This window comes from Cyprinus carpio, chromosome A9 (genome assembly GCF_018340385.1).
Source record: "Cyprinus carpio isolate SPL01 chromosome A9, ASM1834038v1, whole genome shotgun sequence".
Taxonomy (NCBI): Eukaryota; Metazoa; Chordata; class Actinopteri; order Cypriniformes; family Cyprinidae; genus Cyprinus; species Cyprinus carpio.
The window spans coordinates 23,544,940-23,567,119 of record NC_056580.1 but is presented as its reverse complement, the minus strand read 5'-3'; the positions used below and the strand labels follow the sequence as shown (position 1 = coordinate 23,567,119).

General features: G+C 35.2%; 1 protein-coding gene and 1 long non-coding RNA gene across 3 annotated transcripts in view; one reads left to right on the top strand and one right to left on the bottom strand.

The window, feature by feature from the left end:
* Window positions 1-878: 878 nt before the first annotated feature.
* LOC122146224 lies at window positions 879-21,667 on the bottom strand. 2 transcript variants are annotated; one of them, XR_006160889.1, is made up of 4 exons: window positions 21,556-21,667; window positions 20,975-21,065; window positions 9,277-9,313; window positions 879-1,028 (listed from the first exon to the last, which is right to left on the bottom strand). It is a non-coding gene; the product is annotated as an uncharacterized LOC122146224 (long non-coding RNA). The 2 variants fall into 2 exon arrangements; XR_006160888.1 differs by lacking the exon at window positions 21,556-21,667 and having other exon boundaries at window positions 20,943-21,329.
* The window catches only part of LOC109073305 (collagen alpha-2(V) chain-like), a 31,787-nt gene continuing 16,113 nt past the window's right edge, over window positions 6,507-22,180 (top strand). Inside the window, exon 1 of the mRNA XM_042764491.1 lies at window positions 6,507-6,750. Within this exon, the coding sequence (XP_042620425.1) occupies window positions 6,657-6,750 (94 nt within the window). The 5' untranslated portion in view covers window positions 6,507-6,656. The remainder of the gene's footprint in view (window positions 6,751-22,180) is intronic.

The window sequence follows — 22,180 nt, the reverse complement described above, 5'->3', positions numbered from 1 at the left end:
TTGTAGGTCTGTGGGTAATATATATCCTCCTACATTTATGAACTTTATGTGAAAGATTCCATTATGTGAAACATTATGTGAAAGATTCAAGAAGCATCTGACAGTCCTTAAATGAGTTACCCAAAAAAAGGAACATTTGCTAAAAATGTACTCAGCCATCTAAGATGTAGATGTGTTTGTTTTTTCATCAGAAAAGATTAGGAGAAAACTACTATTCCTTGAAAAAATTTACATTCATGAATGCTTTTCTTATTTTCAAGATATCTGAATTCTTTAAATAAATGTTTCTTCTAAGTCTTTTTATGGTGTAATACTTTGTTTATTGTATTTATGCTTGTAAATTGTTTTCTAAGCATTAAAAATGCATCTAACACCATCTAACACCAGTTTAGAGGTCAGAGTTAGTGTTTATATACAGTTGCTGTATTTTCTAGAAATGCTAGAAATAAAATCTCTGTTTAAAAGGAAGAAATTGATTCTTGTCAAGAAAATGTCAAGAAAATGAAGAATACTTTTGACGTTAAAGACCACTCTTTGTATGTGGAAATTTTTTCACATGCCATGCAGAATGTTCATGCATGGAAAATACAGACAACCATATATCACAGGAACTTCCTCAACTACATCTGGAAACAAACTGTCCCAGGAGACCTGGCAGACTGCAGATCATAGGATCAAAAAGTTATAAATTAGTTAGTAATCAGTTAATCAGTAATTAGTAATGAGACCAAGGTCATGAAATTTGTCTTCTCATGACCTGTTCAAAAATTGTGTGCAATTAAATTGAACCAATCTACAAATGAATTAATCTTTTTTTTCGTCTTTAAAAACATGTTTGGTAAACATTTGTACCTTGAATGGACAGTCTGCATGCTTTGTGTTTCCGTTGCTTATTTGTGCTTTGATTGGACGCAGACCTATCTAGTAAAGATGGTTTTAGCAGGAAAATATGGCTCAAGGTTTAAACACTGGAGGGATCATCACAGCTTTGCCTGGGGATCTCCACCATGTGCAGAAATAGTTAGTGCCTGCTAACAGAACATAGTATGTGGGAGGTTTCAAGCAGGAAGAAGTCTTTGTTCAACTTCTCAGTTGATCCTCTGACAATAGTACATTCCTCCTGCTAGGGTAAAAACATTTGGTACAAATCAGAAAATCATATCAGAGCAAAGAAAGAGATAAAACCAGAATGAGCATTAAGGTTAGGGGTTTGTTCAGTCCTTAAATGTGAGTAATTTATGAATATGTCAGAAAGTAAAAATAACAAACAACAAATTATCTACATAACATGATAAAATGATTAAGAGTGTGCCTTTTTTTTTTTTTTTTTGATTATTTGTCATAATTTATTTATGTCTTATGTACATAAATACACAAGAGGACTGTTTGAAAGGAGAGGGTTAAAATACAAACAAAATGCAGGATTTGGGAAATACTGTAATGCAGCATTCTATGAAATCAGTTTCATTTTATATTGGAGTATAAGCACTGGCTGGAAATTTTGTTTATAGCTGTGTTTGGCAGCTGTTTCCTTGGAGATCTAAACCGTACTAATTATTTCCATTCTCTGTGAGCCTTTGCAGCTGGTCAAAAGTTACCTTGGTTAAAGTTGATCAAACAGCACCACCAGCATGTCTCTGCAAGGTTATGATATTTTATTTCATGTTCATTTACATTTTTAGCAGACATTCAACATACAAAATGCACTAACCCATGATTTATGATGTACTGCTAAAGATCCTAAATACAAGTCAAGACAATGAGCAGACCATACAGATGTGTGTGTGTGTGTGTGGTAGGGGGGTGGGGGGTCACTGTGAGGTTAGAAGAGGCTTGTCCTAAAGTTTTGGACAACAATAATGTCACTAGATTAATAACAATTAAAAAAATATTTTTAAATATACGTTATTAACAGTGCTTCTTAAGCTTCTTTAAAACTTTGCACCAGTATACCTTTCAGCACAGCATCATAAGCCTAAGAACACTATGGAAACCATTGGTTTAGTTTAGTATAACACATACATACATATATGTATATATATTTGATCTATACATTTCGTTTTTCATTAAACTGTGTACAGTGTAAATTTTGTGTCAAATTTTAATTGCAAAGATTAAAGTGCACATTAAATGAATTTTGTTTCTGGAGAACAAGCATTTGTGTATTCTATTTTAAAACAATATGCTGAAAAGATTATTTTTATTCTTCTTCTATCCTTACTTTGAACTACCACCAAAGCCTTGAATTTTCTCTCAAAGAACAAAACACCAGTATCTCATTCAGTGTTTCTACGTTCTATCTATTTACTTGGGGAAAGTGAACACAAAAAACATGCCAGTACAAGTCAGTATCTGGCCATTCTCCAGACGAGACATTCCTTTGAATAAATCAGTCATTGTATTTGAGTGGGTGGTGCAATAAAGTGTTCCGCATTTGTCACTATTTTCAATGCATTTCATCACAGACAGTAAAGCATCTATCTCCTGCTTAGGAATGCAAGATAAATCTGCAGTTCTTTTATTAAAGACATTTCAGTTTTCACTGTTTCACATTTCAACAGAAATATTAAAACATTTGAAAACTCTAACTTTGGTCACCCAGAACTGCCTGTTTGGATTGGATTGCAAGCATTTCACATCTGATTCCAATAGTGCTTATCATATTGCATATTACTATATTTAATTCAGATTACAGAAGCAGTTTTCAGTTTGCACACTTTCATTTTGTGTGTACTGTAGAAATTTAAAAGGAATTTTAGGCTGATTTGGCTGTTGCCATCAAAATGGTGGGTCCATTAAAACTCATTCAGTCATCCGTCTCTTTCTCAGTTTATTATTTCATCATGTTGGAGAAGACATTTCCCATGGTATCAAGTGCAGGTAATTGTCGGTTTCTGAGAAACCATAAGAAAATAGAAACAATTAGAATTTACAAACACATTAGCACAAATCATGAAGTCTAAATCAACTTTAACAAATCCAATAAAGATCAAAGAGAAACTAAACAGACTTCAATATAAACAACAATCACATTATACATAAAAGAAACAAGCAAAGGAACGGCTTCTCACACACAAACACAATGAGACGGAGGCTTAATTAGTAAGAAACCACAGGTGTTCTTACCAGGACTCAGTCAACCAATCAGATCACAGCAGAAATTTCTACTACACTACCCCCTTGTCCAAATACCCACACTTGCAGTCTAGGCCACTTGAGAGCGTGTCCACGCGCCAGGAAGTAGGTGCGCAAGACTGTCCCAGACCTTGAAAACACCACAGCGCAGTGCCCTTAATGCATACTAAATCCACACTTGAAAACCGCGCAGGAGCCTTCACGCATCATGTTGTGGAAATAAATTGTGAGCCTTTTTGCCGAGATCTCGCGAGAGATAAAAAATAAAAAAAATAGTTGCACATTATATTGGGGCAAATGAGTAGTGGTAATAATTTTTTTGTACAATATTTGCAACTGCTTTTTATCACTTAATTAGAAGCACCACAAAATTAAATTGTGTCATCTGTTATACGGACTACTGAACAGACATTTGTTAGTTGATTTTAAAATACAAAGTACTGGAAATAAAAATAAAGCCCTGCAAACACTTGCATTTTTACAACACTATAAGTGTGTCCCATCAGGTAATGAAAAGTTCAACACACACTTGTGGTCTTCATGCACACTTGAACACTTGGACCAAATACAGGAAATACATCATATAAGTAGTCAAGTGCAAAGACCGCAAGTGTGGGCATGCCATTCAAAAGTTCAGGGTCTCTTATTCAAAAGTCAGAAGTCTCTAATGCTCACCAAAGCTGCATTTATTTGATCAAAAATACTGTAAAAACAGTAATATTGTAGAATATGATTACAAACTGTTTTCTATCTTAATACATTTTCAAATGTAATTTATTCCTGTATTGGTGCCATTAGTTCAGCAGTCATTACTCCAGTCTTCAGTGTCAGAAATCATTTGAACATAGTGATTTGGTACTCAATATATATATATATATATATATATATATATATATATATATATATATATATGTTAGTTATAAAATGTGAAAAACCGTTGTGCTGCTTGATGTTGTTTGTAGATTTGTTCAACATTCCTTGATTAATTTGTAACAATGTAAAAGTCATTACTGTCACTTTTGATCAATTGAGAGCATAATTGCTGAATAATATATATATATAAACAAAAAAAAAAACATGCTGACCCCAAATTTTTGAACAGTAGTGTATACATTTGTGATGACTTATTGACACTGTGTTGAAAGAAATCACAGACCACAGAAGAAAACACCACTTGCTGTACATTTTACAGACACACATCCCAAAGCAGAAGACTTCTGGCGTGTTTGATTAAACCGAGCAGATTTCTTCCATGCCAGTGGACGCAAAGCAGCCAGATATGAGCACAAGCAAGCAAGGAAAGCACTATAACTCATTGAAATGTCTGCCCCTACAGCTTTTACCTTCCTCTGGGCTATATTCTCTTATGACCCAGTACCTGGCAGCCTGTTGTAACAGTGTGGAAAAAAAGGCCTCCCATTCGTTTTTGGTGTGAGAGTACTGCTGCTTGTAAGCGATGTTACAGTGGTTTGGAAAGGCTATTGGCCACTCCATTGGGCTGGGCTACTTGAGGAGAGCTGCTTTGTCACTCAGCCCACCCCTCCTCACCTCTGCTCCTCTGTGCCGTACAAGCATTGGCGTTGGAGAGTAAATCAAGTTCCTGAAGAACATGGCTCACAGCTGTTTCCTTTTCTTTCCCTCAGAAGTTTTTAAAAGACTGAAGAGGATTCATATTCAACATTAGTCACGCATTATTTTGAATACTTTAAGTCCTCTAGTTAACCTTATGCAAGATATTCTCATATTTAGAAAATCATAGTGGGTTTTACTCCCAAAAGGTGGAAAATATTTACATATGAACAGCATTTGTATTACATCTAATAAACCTTTCAAGTTGGATTTTCATTAAATACCACTTGACATTTAGAATCAGTTTCCTAATGAATATGCTTGTTAACTTGAAGCTTCATTTGGCAATGAGTTCAAATTAGTCATAGCAAGACTAATTTAAATACAACTTCAACTGCGTCCCTGTACTGCGCTGTCTGCCAAAATGGTTCAGATGAGATGAGGGAGTAAAAATAAGCTAATCAGTAGTGAAAATATTAGCTTTTTCATAAAATGTATTTGAGCAAATTACTATCTGCATTTCTGACAACTTGAAATAAAAGTTCTTTGTATATAGCGGTAACTTGCTATCATAGTTGTAAGCAATTTCAGCTGTTTTGCAGACTTCCTCTAGAATTAGACTACCCAAATCCTACACGCCCCCTCACTAAAATCCTGCCCTCCAAGAACATTTCAGTCAACCTGACATCAGTAAATCTGAACCCATAAAAAGCAGGGAGAATTTTCGGATTGTCTATAATACACAGACCGCTTACCTGACCCTTATTGTAGTCTAGAGGTGTCACAGCTACAGGTGCGATTCCTCAGGATATCTAAATCAGTGCTATCTTTCAGGTAGTAGACAATTTAAAACACGTTCAGAACATTCAAGCGATGAATTACAATAAAGGATTGCTACAAAAGCACTCTCTCTCCTTTTGGAACTGTATATTAACTGTTTATTGTCAATTGTGGTACAGAGCAGTAAATATATTAATTCATACTTCAACTTACATTAACTGTTGCTCCTGACATTGTGAGATAGTTTAATGAAATACCTCCTGATAACCTAGTATAAATCATGGTACAAATTATAGTTTTCTTCTACTTTATAGCACTGTACACAATTGTATTGAATTTGAAAATCAAATGAAAATCCTTTCTTTTCTTGCAATAATTACAGAACAAAAGCATGTGTGGAGCATGTGAAATATGCTTGATAAAATGTGGATCTGGATAAGTCAGTAGAACTGTAGAAGATTTCTGACCAACCAGTGGTATGTTTAGCTGATCCTACTGTCTAGTATTTATCACTGAAACAATAAAGAACGGGCAATGATGAATTTAAACTTCTTCAGATCACCAAAAACGACTTGCTTTTTAAACTAAAGTTAAACTTTCACCATTTTCTTTCCCTCTTGTTTTCCTACTAGGGGTTTAAATCTGTCATCTGCAACCCAAGACAAATATAGATATAAACTCTTTTCTTGTTCCCTTGTAAAAAAAAAAAAAAAAAAAAAAAAAGGAGCCTATGCACATCAGCTGTAAAGTCAGTGCAGTTAATACTGTCATAAAGCCAGTTTACTGTCCTTCTTAGCAACTATACCAAGCCAAACAGATTTTATCAGTGAATGATAACCAAAAACAAAAGAATTACTGTTACAATATACAATATTAGCAAAGAACAAACTATCTTTAAAGAATAGTCACGAGGAACATGCAGTGTAATTCAAAAGAGCCAGAGTGGATGCTTATGAGAGAGCACTGACAAAAGGGGGAGGAAAATTAGGGTTGGCAGCATTCTTTTTACTTAAGGCTGTTAAAAAAGAGGCAGCAGAGAGTGGGGCTGGGTCTGATTGCTGCTCTGAGCAGGAAAAACCTCAGTCTGTCTTCATGGTGCAGCGATAACCTGGACTCTTTTTTCCTTCCTCTTCCCGTTTACTTTGCACACAACAACAGCTCATGTCTTTGATATGGGCATGATGATCTTTCAGCCTTATAGGACTTTCCTTTTTCTGGCTTTATCTGTGGCTTTTTTACAATTTGTGAAATGCCAATACGACAGTGGTAAGTTGCTGTTTATTCATGAAGCTAATGCTGATTCTAAAGCTGAGGCTTTTTGATTTTTGTGTAAGGACTCGTCCTATTATTATTATTGTTATTTTTTTAACAAACAGATTTACTTAGGTATATACATACAGTATATATCTAAAGATGACTTGAAAGGCTTGAATGAATAATTGTGATGTCACTTGAAGGTTTGTGACATATGAGGATGGGCAAAGGGCACAGTTTACTCTTAACTCTTCAACATGCACCATTAGATTTGTTGCCTACTCACATTAATATCCTCCTCTCACATCTGCTGAATCGATGTCAACTCTAGCACTGCGCTCACATCTTGCATCTTAATGCAGAGCAGATGTGTGAGGATATTATGAGGGAGGCACTGACTCTGAACATGCAAGGAAAGAAAAAAAAAAGAAAGAAAAAAAAACACCCAGCCGAGAAAACACCTGACTGCTATTACCTCAGTCATACCCAGGTTAGATCGTTTCAAACATGTGACGTATATTTTTCCCTAAATGATGTCACCAGACAAAACAATCCTGAGGAGTGTTTTCTCAGGTTCTGTTGATCTTAAATGTTTAGCAGATTTCAATATTTGCGTATCTGAACAAAATGTTTTACATGTGCCTCTTAGATTCAAAGCCTACTGTCGGGGTCTTACAGACAGTGCACCACCTTGTGGTAAATGATCATTACAACTAAAAAAAAAAAAAAAAAAAAAAAAAAAAAATAAATAAATATATATATATATATATATATATATATATATATATATATATATATATATATATATATATATATATATATATATATATGTAGCAAAAACACAAATTATAATATTTCTCCATTGATAAGAGAGATTTTATTTTTCACATCAGTCTGTGCACTCTTGAACTAAGAAGTAATGTTTGCTGGTGTTCTTCTGGTAAATTACTTTATAACTTTATTCTCTTTTGGTAGTATTTCTCTTAAACTATGAATTTTGGGTAGTTTTATCACATTAACATTAAATTGCCTGCTAAACAGCATGTTTGCATTTTAATAGGCCCTATAAACAAGTCATAACTAATCTCATTAATATTATAATCAATACATTGTAAGTATAATTAATGCATGTTTTGCAGAAAAATATAACTGAAGTCCAAGTTGTTCTGTTCTTCGTCAACTCCATGTGCAAATCTTTTCAACTGAGCGTTATCACATGGAACGGTTTAAACACCCTTAAACTTTTGGATAATGTGTAATTTTACATAAACTAGGTTAAACAAATCAACACAAATTACTTCTCACAGTAACGTGAGAAACACAGTAATTTCTTTCTGGTCCAAACAGAAAATCGTCTTTCAAGCATTATACCTTTAATTTAATTTTTTTTTATTATAAGGTTGTGTAGCCTCTGTACTATTCTACTCTAATTTTGAAAATGAATTAGTGGTATTTTTTGTTTAAAAACTGGTTCCAGTCATTGTTGCCACAGAACTTATATTACAGCAAATAGGGGGTTTTCACTTTACAGCTAAATATCCAAATATGTGCATTTGACCAAGTCCACAGCTTATGTGCTGATGGAAAACATGTGCTGCATTTTTGAGTCATGACTTGATTACATGCCTCTTTGGTCCTGAAAGAGGGCGAGAAAGAGAGAGCGAGAAAGGAGGACAAGGAGAAAGAGAGAATCCTATTCTTCCTATGACACCAACCTTTAACTGTATAACCTTTACTGTACAGTCCATAGAATCTTTGACCACTGTGTGTCACTATAGAATAAACAATTGAGAAGATGGATTTTTAATGTTTAATGTGTGCTCTTGAGCCCGTTCCATGGGAACTACTTATAAAGTAAATTATGGCAGCCAGCAAATGCAAGCCCGGGGGATCACTTCCAGATGTTAAACTGGTTGCTTTGGCAGTATTTGAAAAATATTAAAACAAATGTTGGCTAAAACGTGGTTGTGGAGGAAGTCATGTAGCTGATGTAAAGAACACTGTGTCTTCAAACAGCAAAGGCTGGAAGACAATTGGGGTTGGGAAATGAGAGCAAATGCACAGTAGACATTTTACCACTCTGTAGCTCAGCAAATGTCTATTGTAAATTTTGTCATGTGCAAACTAAAAAAAACTTCAACTAAAAGCAAGCCTTCACCCTCATGTACAGCAGATGTAGTGAGAAACATTCAAATATTCTTTTGGCAGTCTTACAGGATCAGGAAGCAAGGAGGATGAGACATACGCCAAACATGACTGTGTAGAGAATGCAGAGGTTGGCAATGGAGAAAATGACGAGAACTCCCCTTGAGATGGTTCATAAGCTTTTTAGTTTAACACAGCTGTTCATATTGGTCTGGAGATTATCTGGATTTGGCATACATAAAATTTCAGTCCTATCTGTTTGTCTGTTAGTGCTACACTGGTCCCCAGAGCATGTCTTGATGGATTAAAGAAGAAGCTTAGTTTTGCATGGATTGACCCATATAGAGCAGTGTCAATACCCAAAAAATGAAAATTGTGTCATCATTTACTCACATTCTTGTCGTTCCAAACCTGTACGACTTTCTTGTTTCTGTGGAACACAAAAGAAGAAATTCTGAATAATTCTGACAGGTTTTGTGAACAGAATCAAAATATCGGTTTTGTGAAAAAGAGCTCAAAAGAATGATTTGTCACAAATTAGACATTGCAACTATTCTATTGGGATCATTTAAATTTTACATGACTTTAGAAGATGTTGTCATACCAACTACTTTTATGATGTAGTTTTTTTTTCCCTTTAATATGAAAAAAAGTGAGTCTTTACAAAAAATTTAGGAATTTTCCCACTTCTCATTCACTTTCCCTACTCTATATGGCCAGAATATTCTTCAAAAATTCACCTTTTGTGTGAGTAAATGGTATGAGTAAATAGTAACTTTTTCTCTTTCTTTCTTTTTTCTTGAACCATATCACATACCCGGTCTTCTTTTTATTAGCTCATCTGTCTGGTAAAACCCTGCCGATGGCCTCCCAAACAAAAGCCCAAAACAGATATCTGGAAAAGGGTAACCCAATTTAAATATTTGGGCCACTTAAAAAATTGGTTTGTTTATATTGGTGGAAGGAAATTCCAAGCCAAAACAAAAGCACAGACAATGAAGTTAAATTTACATGTTATTATGTGAAGGGTTGGTGTAAGATTGTGTTATGTATATGTGTTGTACATCTCTCTATCTTATATATAAAGTAGATTACTGTTAGCGGTACAGCATACTCAGCCAAGGCACTGTATTGTACCCTGAGAATGGTACAGTCTGTATTTCACTTTCCTCATACAGGGGAAAGTTGACTTAATTGATGTACTCCTACAAAACCTCTCCCAAACCCTGAGTGGGAAGTCCATTTATTAAGGAGTTAAATGAATAAAAAATATAAAACAAATGAAAATTACCAAAATAAACAAGTAAATAACTAAATAAAGGAGTGGGGATGAGAAGAAACAGAAGAAAAATAATGAAGAAAAAAATAGTTTAATAAATAGACTAAATAAATAAAACGTAAACGCAATAATAATAAAGAGATTGGAATCAATTTATTGATTATAGTTTTGCATTATAATGCTAAAAAAGTAATAATAATAACCGTTAAATCAATAATATATGTATATATCTATAAACTTATGTAGAGAATATCATTATGTACATATATAAATGTAATATACATTAAATTAAATTTCTGCATTTAGCAGACGCTTTTATCCAAAGCGACTTACAGTGCATTCAGGCTATCAATTTTTACCTATCATGTGATCCTGGGGAATCGAACCCCCAACCTTGCGCTTGTTAACGCAATGCTCTACCACTTGAGCTACAGGAGCACTAATTTAACTTAATTTAATTTAATTTAATATACATATATATTTAATATTAACAAGCCTTGATTTCTCATCTGTTAACTATAACATATAGGCATACCATTGATAAGCTTCTCATGTTATGCTTCAAATATAACAGTATCACAATGGTGTTGTTAATACTGATACTTAATACATTTGTACATAAAGTCCTCTGTGGCTGGCCAGCTTGAAAATATATCAAGAGCAATTTTGGATTCCATGAGGAATATGTGGTTTTCTGGTCTATTAGGGCACTTTTGTGTCCAGCAACCAGGCAGGATAGTTACTGTTCTCAAGAAACCAAACTCTGTAAGGAGAATGCAGTGACATGTAGACTTCAACAAAATGACAAGATGAAATGATACAGGTTTTGGATTCAGTCCAAAAGATCAATGCAAAGTAGAACAAACTATTTAATATAAATATTTAACATTACTTTTGACTTTTGCCAGTGACTAACAGAACACTATTATATCTACAGTGTGCTGAAAATGAAACAGATGTCACACAGGCTAGAAAAAGGATTGAGTGTTAAGAAGAGAAGTCTGTTTTCAATTCAAATTGAGTTTGAATGCATACCAACCTATTTGTAGGCTATGAGAGTTTTGTTTTTGTTTTTCTGAAGTTTTATTATTTATTTATTTGTGAGAGATCCCTACCTGACTCCACCTATACTAACACACTCATTACAGCAATTGTTATTCAGCTTCAGTTACTGTGTAAAACTGCATCTTGATACAACTGAGTCCACTCTAGAGAAAAATGAGAACACACTGTACTTTTCAGCACAAGCAACTATCCTGCACTTCATACACTCATAACTAGAACATGTGAGTCAGCCCAGTTTATATAAAAACATCTGCACAGTTTATTGAGTCATGAACGCAGTAAGATTAGATTATAATAGTGTGTGAGAAAGCCACTGGGATCCTGACATGCAATGTGGCAGTCTCATTTCAGTTTATAAATGCCAGAGATCTATTAGAAAATTACATATTTGCTCTTTATTTGTTTGGAATATCCACTGGTTACAAGAGAATAACGGGAGTTTGAAGTAGGCTAGTTCTCATTATAAAAATCAAGGATTAATGTACCAAATTACTGTTATGGACTTTGGTACAGTACTTGTTCTATTACTTGCTAAAAGCCATTTTGTACATCCAGTGTACACTAAATTATTATAAATATTAGGCCATTCGTACCAACTACTTCTTTATGCTATCTTTAAATTCAAGATATGTCTGAGCTTTTAACATTAAACTGATGTTAAAAATTGTTCATGTATGACATTAACATACTGTAGTATCCTTCAGATAAACTAGCAACACACTTTATTTAACCAATAGATCAATATTGACGAAAAATTTCATATATCAAACTAAAGTAGAAAATGTGATCCAAGCACAGTTTAAAAAACACATTGACAAGAGACATTTTTCCACCTTGTAAGTCAGTTCTCTCACACTGGCATTTCCTCTGGAGATAACATTGAGTAATGTCTAGGTCTGAGCAATGATATTATTCCCTGCTGTCTCATAATTGTTAGAGCAAATCTACCTCTCCTTACTGACTTTTATTTTAGTAAGCCAATAAGAAGACTGTTATTGTCTTTACAAATAGACCAATTTGGAGTATACGTCACAGTTACTTACAGCTGCGCACGCACTGTGGTGGCAGAAAAACACTGGTAACAAGTGGAGGGAAATGGGTTAAATCCACGGAATGAAAGAAAAAAATGTACTGTTGTGCCTTTGGATGTCAGAATCGGAATGCAAATAATTTTTTATAGAATACTGCCAACAAAGATGCCATTTGAAGCTAAACACTGATGTTTAAACAGACAGACTATGGATGAAACCTTCTATAATTACCCTACCTTTAAAGCATAAATGTGATTTAAACAATAGGTCTACATAATATTCACATATGCAGATCATAGGGAACATATTGCATTAGCCCTATACAGTTAAAGCATGAAATAAACTACTACTTAAACATATAACATTTCACATAACATTTACCTATTTTATCGCATGATTCTGACTTTTTTTTTCCTTGCAAATGCAAATTTATATTTCCTAGTTACTCAATTTAACTCAACAATTGCGACTTGCGAGAGGAAAAAAAAGCCAGTAGTGGGGGATTATAAACTCATGATTCTGAGCCGAGGGGAAAAGAGAGAATGACCAGAATTGTGAGATTTAATCTTGCAATTGTGAGAATAATGTCAGAATTTTGAAATATAAACTCAAAATTGCCTTTTTTATTATTTTATTCCATGGTTTCCATATAGAGTGCTTTCATTTTCTGCCACCAGATATGCTCCGCCCACAAAAACGTCATCACTGTTTGCATACACCGAAATTGGTCTATATAGTGAATGCTAATTAAGGATTAAGTATTATTTTCTAGAGTGTGATGTATTTCTAGGTAGATTACCAGCTAAATGATTAGGAGCATTGAAATTACCCTGATGATAATCACTTAGATTCGGACCAGTGTTCTCACAAAACACTGCAGACAAACCAGCTGCTGATGACTAATCAGGCATTCCAAACCTCTAAAGAGAAGAACCACATAACCCTGGAACTCAGCCGAATCATGAAAAAGAGAGACTCTCTCATCTATTTCTCATCTAATCAGTGATGATTGTTTGCTATTTGATCATTTGAGTTTGGAAAGATTCACTTAGTCCCTCTGTTTGTTTGTTTGTTTGATCTGTAAAACCAGACAAGTAAAGTCAATTTTCATAATGGAGTATGTTACAAAACTAGTCAGGAACTGTATCTCCCTATTATTTGATATTATTAGAATTAGAATCATTTGTTTGATATTATTGCACATGCAGGATGAGTTTGCCATACATTTTCAAGTACATATGTTAAAGCTCTATATTAGACAACCAACCAGTCAGTAAGATTTATCACCTTTGGAAGAACTGACCTTTAAGTTGACCTTTCAACCATGCTAAACGTCATGCTTTTAGAAGATATAAGACTCTATAAACTTAAAAAGGTTTTCTTGGAACAAAAAGGATGTTTTCTAGGGGAGCAGACTTAAGTCTTTCTTTCAAAACACTAAGATCATGTTCATTACAACTGATTCAAAGTATCTAAAACAGGTATATGTGGGTTTATTAAATCTGAAGTGAGTGATTTTTTTTTTTTTTTTTTTGGTCCTCGATTTTATACAAAAAGAGAAATTTTAAAAGAAAATCCTATTGAAAAAATGTTTTCAAGTCTATTTACAGTTGCTGCTAATGACGAAAGTTGAAGCTGATGATTGACGCTAAGTTAATGAAAGATAGAAAAAGAGAAAAAGGCAAGAGAATGATCTGAGATGTACCACAGTGTGGGGTCACATGGAGTAAATGTTTATATAAATCCTCTCCGCTGATGCCTTAAGGTTCTCCATCCAAAACAGTGTAACATAAGCTAGAATCATGACAGACCAGCTGTGGAAGCTCTGCAAGCTCTCAAAGAGAACAAACAAAGAGAAACATAGGGGAGGGATGTTTCCAGTCCCTGGAAAGAGTGAGTGGGGTTATATATGTGGGGATATATATAGTTACATTATCTCCTAAGAATTACGAATCATTTACTTTTTATTACAAATTGAAATTTAATTAACGTTTTAGCCCAAGATGTTTCCCTCCTGAATATCCATGTAAGGAGGTCCGGAAAGCAATGGGTAGACCTATGTCAGGTCATGAGATTTTGTTGATTTTATAGCCAAGAATGTGACTGGTAATGACCTGCATAAATTAAACATCTTGCCTGACACTCACACAGAGAAGCATTTACCCTTCAATGTCTGAATGTATATTATGTTTGTATAAAAGTGCAGGAGTTCGGAAGTTGTGTAAATATTAAAAAGCAAGCTAATGAATCCTGGAACATCACTTTGTTATGGATAGACAGCTGTCTAGGCCGCAAGCATGATAAACAGAATTATAAAAAATAACATTTCAAGATTAAACTGTTTAAAGAGATCTTGGAATGGGAAGAAAAAAAAACACAAATATAAAAAAAGCATTAAGCATGCCTTTTTAAAAAAAGTTTTTATCTAAATAACAAAATACGCCATAGAGTTTTATAATTTTTCATTAATTTCTTCTTTGCATCAAAGATTTGTACCTACCACAGGCCCCCATATACTAAAAACACAAGCTCTCTTTCTAGCCAAGTGTATTATATCACCATGAATTTCATGATATCTCATGTGGTGAAAGCTTTGTTTAAAACAACAACAACAACAACAACAACAAAAAAACAATAGATAGATAATGTGCACATTAAATATGCAGACGAAACGTCTTTTTTTAGTTCATCTTTTTGTAGTTTATCTAGGAAAACCTATTTTAAGATGGTTTTTAATAGCTTTTAGCATTAAAAAATGTAGTTAAAAAAAACTACATTTTTATCAAGCAGCCAACAGAGATAAGTTTATTAAGAACTGGTGGTAAGAGATTTAGAGCAGTGTGATGTGGCAATAAAATTATGCAGTCTCAAAAAAAAAAAAAAAACCTTTCTGGGCCAAGTCTCTCACCACACATCATCGAAAGCAACCCATGAAAGAAAAAAATTGGACATGTCCAAACCACAGGAAAACATGTTTTCTTGTACAAACTAGGATGTTCTCCCTAGACTGAAATCAGTTTGACTCTTCATTTGAAGATCTTTTGTATCTCAGCAAAGGGTAGCCGCAAGGACACTGAGGAGAGTCAAGGCTTGAATAATCATAGGTTTCACAGTCACTTTGAGGTCTATCGGTCTGGAGCGATAGTCTGAATTACAATGTGGACATCCCATTTTTTACACAGATTCTTCTTCAAAAAGAGGGAGTTGTGTGTGAACTGTGGAGAACTCTATCAGTTAATTACAAGAGAGGTCAGAGGTCTGTGAGACACATGATTTATTTGTGTTCTTGGCTTTTAAAAAGCAAGACTGGAGCCCCTTTTAAAGTTTCCCTGGAGTTTGAATGCAACTTATCTTGTTTAACAGTAAAAACAGATGCTTCCTTTATGAAAAAAAAAATCCTCAGCATTCAGCAATAAAGTTATTAAAATCAGGATATAATTAAAAGAGAATTTCACATTGTTTGACGTTCAGATGAAAATCGATTTACAAATTACAGACTACTCTCTCACACACAAACACATATACTTGGTGCTGGAAAGACAGACTCAGATGAGTCACTGTTTCCATAAGGTCATTTTCTAACCCATACAGCCTTGTTCCAAAAGCAAAGTCCCCGAACACAGCAAGTTATGAGTATTTCCACATAAACCAAAAGAAAATACATGTGATTTATATTACAGTTAATCTCCAACAGTGCAGCATCTTGCTGGAGATGTAAATTGTAAAGAAGAAGCTGCCCATTGTTATCTTAGACCGTGCCTACGGAAGTCTAAGAATTTGGGAGGGAACCACAGACTTTAGCTGACGTGGAGTAATGCTGAGCATGTTCAGTGCGGTCAGGTCAGGCCAGACTAGAAGACTGGTGGAAAATGTACGTCAGAAGTCCACAAAGGACCATGCTTTTGCTATCCTCATCACTAGGGGATTTTAACCATTGCTGTAGAAAGTGCAGACTCAGTCTGCAATGAATTAGCTGAGGGAAAGAGTGAGCATTCTCTTCACCTTTAATGGTATGGTTTTCATGGGTGGCTTGTGAAGGCTATTTCCCCTCCCGTAAATTTATAATGGCTCATACACATTCTCTATTATTCACAAGGGAACAGACAGTTCCAGCTGTATTGTCTAAAATTCTGACCACAGATCCATTTTATTATCCTACATGTGAATTATATCTGGATTACATCTGTTTTTGCATGTGTTGTAGTTTCATTTGTTTTCTGAAAATAGCAGTGAATGCCATGGACTGTGGAATATGAAACTGTTCTCTCTTTAAAAAAAAAAAAAAAAAAAAAGATTCGCTAGCAAATGCTTTTATAGCAATTTACACCAACACCACGAAAGAGAGTATTACATTGCTTTTATGCATCTATAAATATGATGTGCATGTTGACATGCATTTCAGATAAAAACTGGCCAGCTTGGAGAAAAAAAACAAAAACAAACATGGAAGTGTGCATCATACATGTTCCATTTCAACTGGAACATGACTGCAAAATCAATTTCCCTCCCATGTTCAATGCATGCAGTAGTTAATTATTCCTTTCAGCTCCACTCTGGGTTTTTCTGCTTCCCGCTTGCTCATCACTCTCTACAGCAGTGAGAGAAACCCCATTCAGAACAAACCTACAGAGAAAACATTTGTCCAACTTCCAGAAATCCTGTTCCTTGAATGAAAAAATAAAATAAAAATAAAATAGCAAAGAGTTAAATGAAGGCTACTAAATAACAGCAATCCCAGAAAACTGGTGTAAAGCTGCATATAACCTAGCATGTTTGCTGGTGTGTTCGTCAGCAGCCATGTGTTCAGGAAAAGATCTCTCTTTTCTTTGGCATCTTTCCCTGACACATTAATTCCCTCAGGTCAAAAAGCTATCAACAATTTATAATCAAAACACCCTCCTAATGCATCCGTTTCATTTATTAATGCTATATTTATTCATTAGCTTGAAGACTCTGAATGTAATGGTCGTATCTCCCTGTTAGCTGTAAGGTGTGGTCATGTTTGATTTCCATCCCAGAATCAATACGTGATGAACATTTCTTATGAGCATAGTGCAAAACCGATATGAGCGGCCAAAGTTCAAGATTTTTACCTGCTCTGTTGCTCTTTGCTTGCTTTGTCTATTACAACGTGTTACATTTTTTTTCAAATAGTGGGGAACAAAAACATCCTTTTCAAGGCTGGAGATTTCAGGTGAGAACAAAAACCGAAAGGTTTCATTGAAGGCAGCCGGATAAAGCTCAGGGGTGCCACCTGGTGTACTGGTACTACAGCAGCAAACCGTGCTGCCGAATGTGAACATCTGCCACAGCTGTTCATTATTCTGCAAAGTTCTCCTACTTCGATAGCTTGAAGATGTTATTAGGAAATAGTTTATTTTAAACTTTATTTTAATGATGGACTGAATTGCACATTGCAGTAGAAGAACAATATGTAGTCTATGAATCAGACTTCCTGGATACCATTAGCTCATGTTTTCCCAACAGAGCCTTTCCAAAAGGCAAGGGATCACCTTTTCCAGTAATTCTCAGCCACTTTCTCAGGGAAAACCAGCACCTTTACTCATTTATCTGGCCTTTTGGACTAGTTTCAAGCAGGGGCGATTCTAGGATTTTAAAATAAAATAAATACAATAAATTTATTTTTTATATTGCAGCATTCCACTGTATTGCATAAGTTAGATGGGTATAACATTTGAGTACAGAATAAGCCAAACACAAGTGTTCCTGATCACACACACACACACACACACATACACACACACACAGTTTTACTGTTTGCATTTCTAGTACAAACCTCTTTCATTAGCTCAAATATATACAAACCTCTTCCTGTGCTCAAGTACTGTCTTCAGTCATTTCTGTGCATGACTGTAAGGTAGTTAATGCTAAATGCACTAATATTTTTATATTGAAAGTTTGATTTTTAAATGAAATTAGCAACATGATAGTTTTATAAAGTGCATTCATATGTGTGAAGGGAAACATCCCATGACAATTTGTAAACTGTACTTATGACAAAGAACTGCAAAGATCGATATACACACACCTTGTCCTCTGTTTCTCGCTCTGCACCGCGGTCAGTGGATTGAAGAACACGTGCACAAAATATATGCATAAAATACATTTCACAACTGCAAAACACAATTCACAGATGTACAACTGTGAATAAATTTTTTTGAATGTTTAAAATTCACGAGTTTATCATGGGCTGTGAATGTGAATCGCCTTCGATTTGTGTGTGCATTTTTGAGACTTTCCTGGCAGTGAACTTCTCCCACGTTGGACACTCGTACTCTTTAGCCAATCAGATTTGAGCCTGTCAGTCGACGTCATCAGCGCGAGACCACTGTCCAAGTGAAGTTACAATTCAGCAGAGGTATGTGCAGTTGATCGTTTTATTTCAGTTAACTAGCCAATTAAAGGTTTATCGTTTTATTTTTGCATGTTTACTTAAAACTTCGAAGTAAATTCGGTCGTTTAGACACTTGCTAACGTTAACAATGTAAGCCAGCGGCTGCTATGAATACAGATAGTGTTGCCAAAAATGCAGCTGTCTTGTGTTAGCCACAATGTCTGGCCAAAATGAAGGAATTATACTTATTGCCCTGTTTTTGTTCAGCAACGCTTAGCACTGACCCTGCCCTCATAACCATAGCTTTATAATGATGACTAGACCTCACCAGAACTCCGTGTATGAACAACTGGATGTTTGTACTTACCATTTATGCAACAGGATGCAGTGTTCAATTAATACACACTAACTGTTTTCCTTGATTTTTCAGGATTTAAACACTTTGGCACAACATCTGGATGACAGTTACATATATCTTCATTCACATTAATCTTTATCTCTTTCATGTACATCACCTTTATCTATTAATTTCTTAATGTTATCAACATTCATTTAATTTTCATATTATAGTATTGTAATTGAAATCTGTCAGTCTGGAAAAGGTTATAAAGCCATTTCTAAAGCTTTGGGACTCCAGCGAACCACAGTGAGAGCCATTATTCACAAATGGCAAAAACATGGGACAATGGAGAACCTTCCCAGGAGTGGCCGGCCGACCAAAATTACCCCAAGAGCACAGCGACGGCTCATCCAAGAGGTCACAAAAGACCCCACAACAACATCCAAATAACTGCAGGCCTCACTTGGCCTCAGTTAAGGTCAGTGTTCATGTCTTCACCATAAGAAAGAGACTGGGCAAAAATGGTCTGCATGGCAGAGTTCCAAGAACAAAACCGCCGCTGAGCAAAAAGAACATAAAGGCTCGTCTCAGTTTTGCCAGAAAACATCTTGATGATCCCCAAGACTTTTGGGAAAATACTCTGTGGACTGACGAGACAAAAGTTGAACTTTTTGGAAGGTGTGTGTCCCATTACGGCTGTCGTAAAAGTAAAACCACATTTCAGAAAAAGAACATCATACCAACAGTAAAATATGGTGGTGGTAGTGTGATGGTCTGGAGCTGTTTTGCTGCTTCAGGACCTGGAAGACTTGCTGTGATAAATGGAACCATGAATTCTGCTGTTTACCAAAATAATCCTGAAGGAGAATGTCCGGCCATCTGTTCGTGACCTCAAGCTGAAGCAAACTTGGGTTCTGCAGCAGGACAATGACCCAAAACACACCAGCAAGTCCATCTCTGAATGGCTGAAGAAAAACAAAATGAAGACTTTGGAGTGGCCTAGTCAAAGTCCTGACCTGAATCCTATTGAGATGCTGTGGCATGACCATAAAAAGTCAGTTCATGCTCGAAAACCCTCCAATGTGGCTGAATTACAACAATTCTGCATAGATGAGTGGACCAAAGTTCCTCCACAGCGCTGTAACAGACTCATTGCAAGTTCAAGCAAACGCTTGATAGCAGTTGTTGCTGCTAAGGGTGGCCCAACCAGTTATTAGGTTTAGGGGGCAAACACTTTTTCACACAGGGCCAAGTAGTTTTGGATATTGTTTTCCCTTAATAATAAAAACCTTCATGTAGAAACTGCATGTTGTGTTCACTTGTGTTGTCTTTTACTAATATTTACATTTGTTTGATCTGAAACATTAAAGTGTGACAAACATGCAAAAAAAAAAAAAGAAATCAGGAAGACGGCCAACACTTTTTCACACCTGTGTGTGTGTGTGTGTGTGTGTGTGTGTGTGTGTGTGTATATTTTTATATATATATAAAAGAGGTAACATGGCCAAGGTGTTAACTGCTTTGAATATCAGACCAAAACCTGGCACGTCCTGAAAGAGAGACTGAAAGACTGGATCTTAAACATTTGATTAATTGACTTTTCATGTGATGTATTACACTGATACATTACTTTAAAAGACTGCTAAAGACTCTGAATGGGACATTCTACCAGCCATTCAGTGTAACAGGTTTAAATACTGGTGAACTTCTAGCACAGCGTCAAACTGGTATCGAGCCAATCTCAGACCTATACGAGAGACATATATTCAACTGCTACGTTTGTACTCCATAACTGTCAATTCATATTTACAATATGAATACAATAACGAGAACATTTAACAATGCATAAAGCTTTACACCTTGAACATGTACAAAGTTATGGGGTCCTGTTACAAACAAAAACAAAAAATGTAGTAATAATGCATGACTTAATAAGCTTTTGAAACTCAAAAAGAATGGGTTGCAACATGACTGTTTTGAAAAAGTTACCGTTCCAAATGAAACTTCTAGATTCACATCACCTCATAACTTGTGGCAGGGGATGAAGTAGGAATAGTAGGTCCTGGTCACAGGTGTCTCAGCAGCTACTTATACATCATCAGCCTCACAATTCTGAAATAAATAGTATCAGCAGCATAAACAAACTTAAATTAAATGTACACACTCTCCAATGTGTTCATGTTATCACATTGTCATCACTTGAAAGCGAGTCATCACAGGACTTTAAGCACAAGACAAGCTCTGCTGTGAAAGCTCTTTCATATTCTCAATAAACTAAAAGTATATTTTCATAATCTTATAATTATTTACCACATGTCCCATTAGTAAAAACATTATTTTATGCTTTACACTGAGTTTCTGAATCTAATATCTTAATGTGGTATGATATACACGTGAATAATGATTCTTTATTAAATAAACATAAGAATTTATCAATATTAAATCATAATACTCTAAACAGCAGCTGCTGGCTTACATTGTTAACGTTAGCAAGTGTCTAAACGACCGATTTTACTTCCAAGTTTTAAGTAAACATGCAAAAATAAAACGATAAACCTTTAATTGGCTAGTTAACTGAAATAAAACGATCAACTGCACATACCTCTGCTGAATTGAAACTTCACTTGGACGGTGGTCTCGCGCTGATGACGCCAGCATGGGTAGGCACGCCCAGGGCACGCGATACGCCCACAGTGGGTTATGATTGATCGACGGACAGGCTCAAATCTGATTGGTTTAAAGAGTACGAGTGTCCCGCATGGGACGGGGTTTGCTGCCAGGAAAGTCTCAAAAATACACACAAATCCAAGGCGATTCACATTCACAGCCCATGATAATGTCGTGAATTTGAACTATTAAAAAAAAACTACACAGTTGTACATATGTGAATTGTGTTTTGCATTTGTGAAACGTATTTTATGAATATATATATATATATTCTTATTTTGTGCACGTGAATAGTTTTTTGTGAATATATCTATTTTTATTTTTCGTGCACGAGAATTATTTCTCATGCATGTGAATTGGGTTACGCATATGTGCATCGCGTTTTTTGCGTGAATTATTATTGAGATCATTCTGGCTCCATATAAAAATGGCCTAGCGACGCCCATGGCTGCAATGCATTACACACATAATTCCAGGAATGCTAGCTTGTTCCATTTTTAAAAGTAGGATTTTAAAATTTGCATCAAATAAAAAATTAAGTATTAAAAATATGAAGAAAA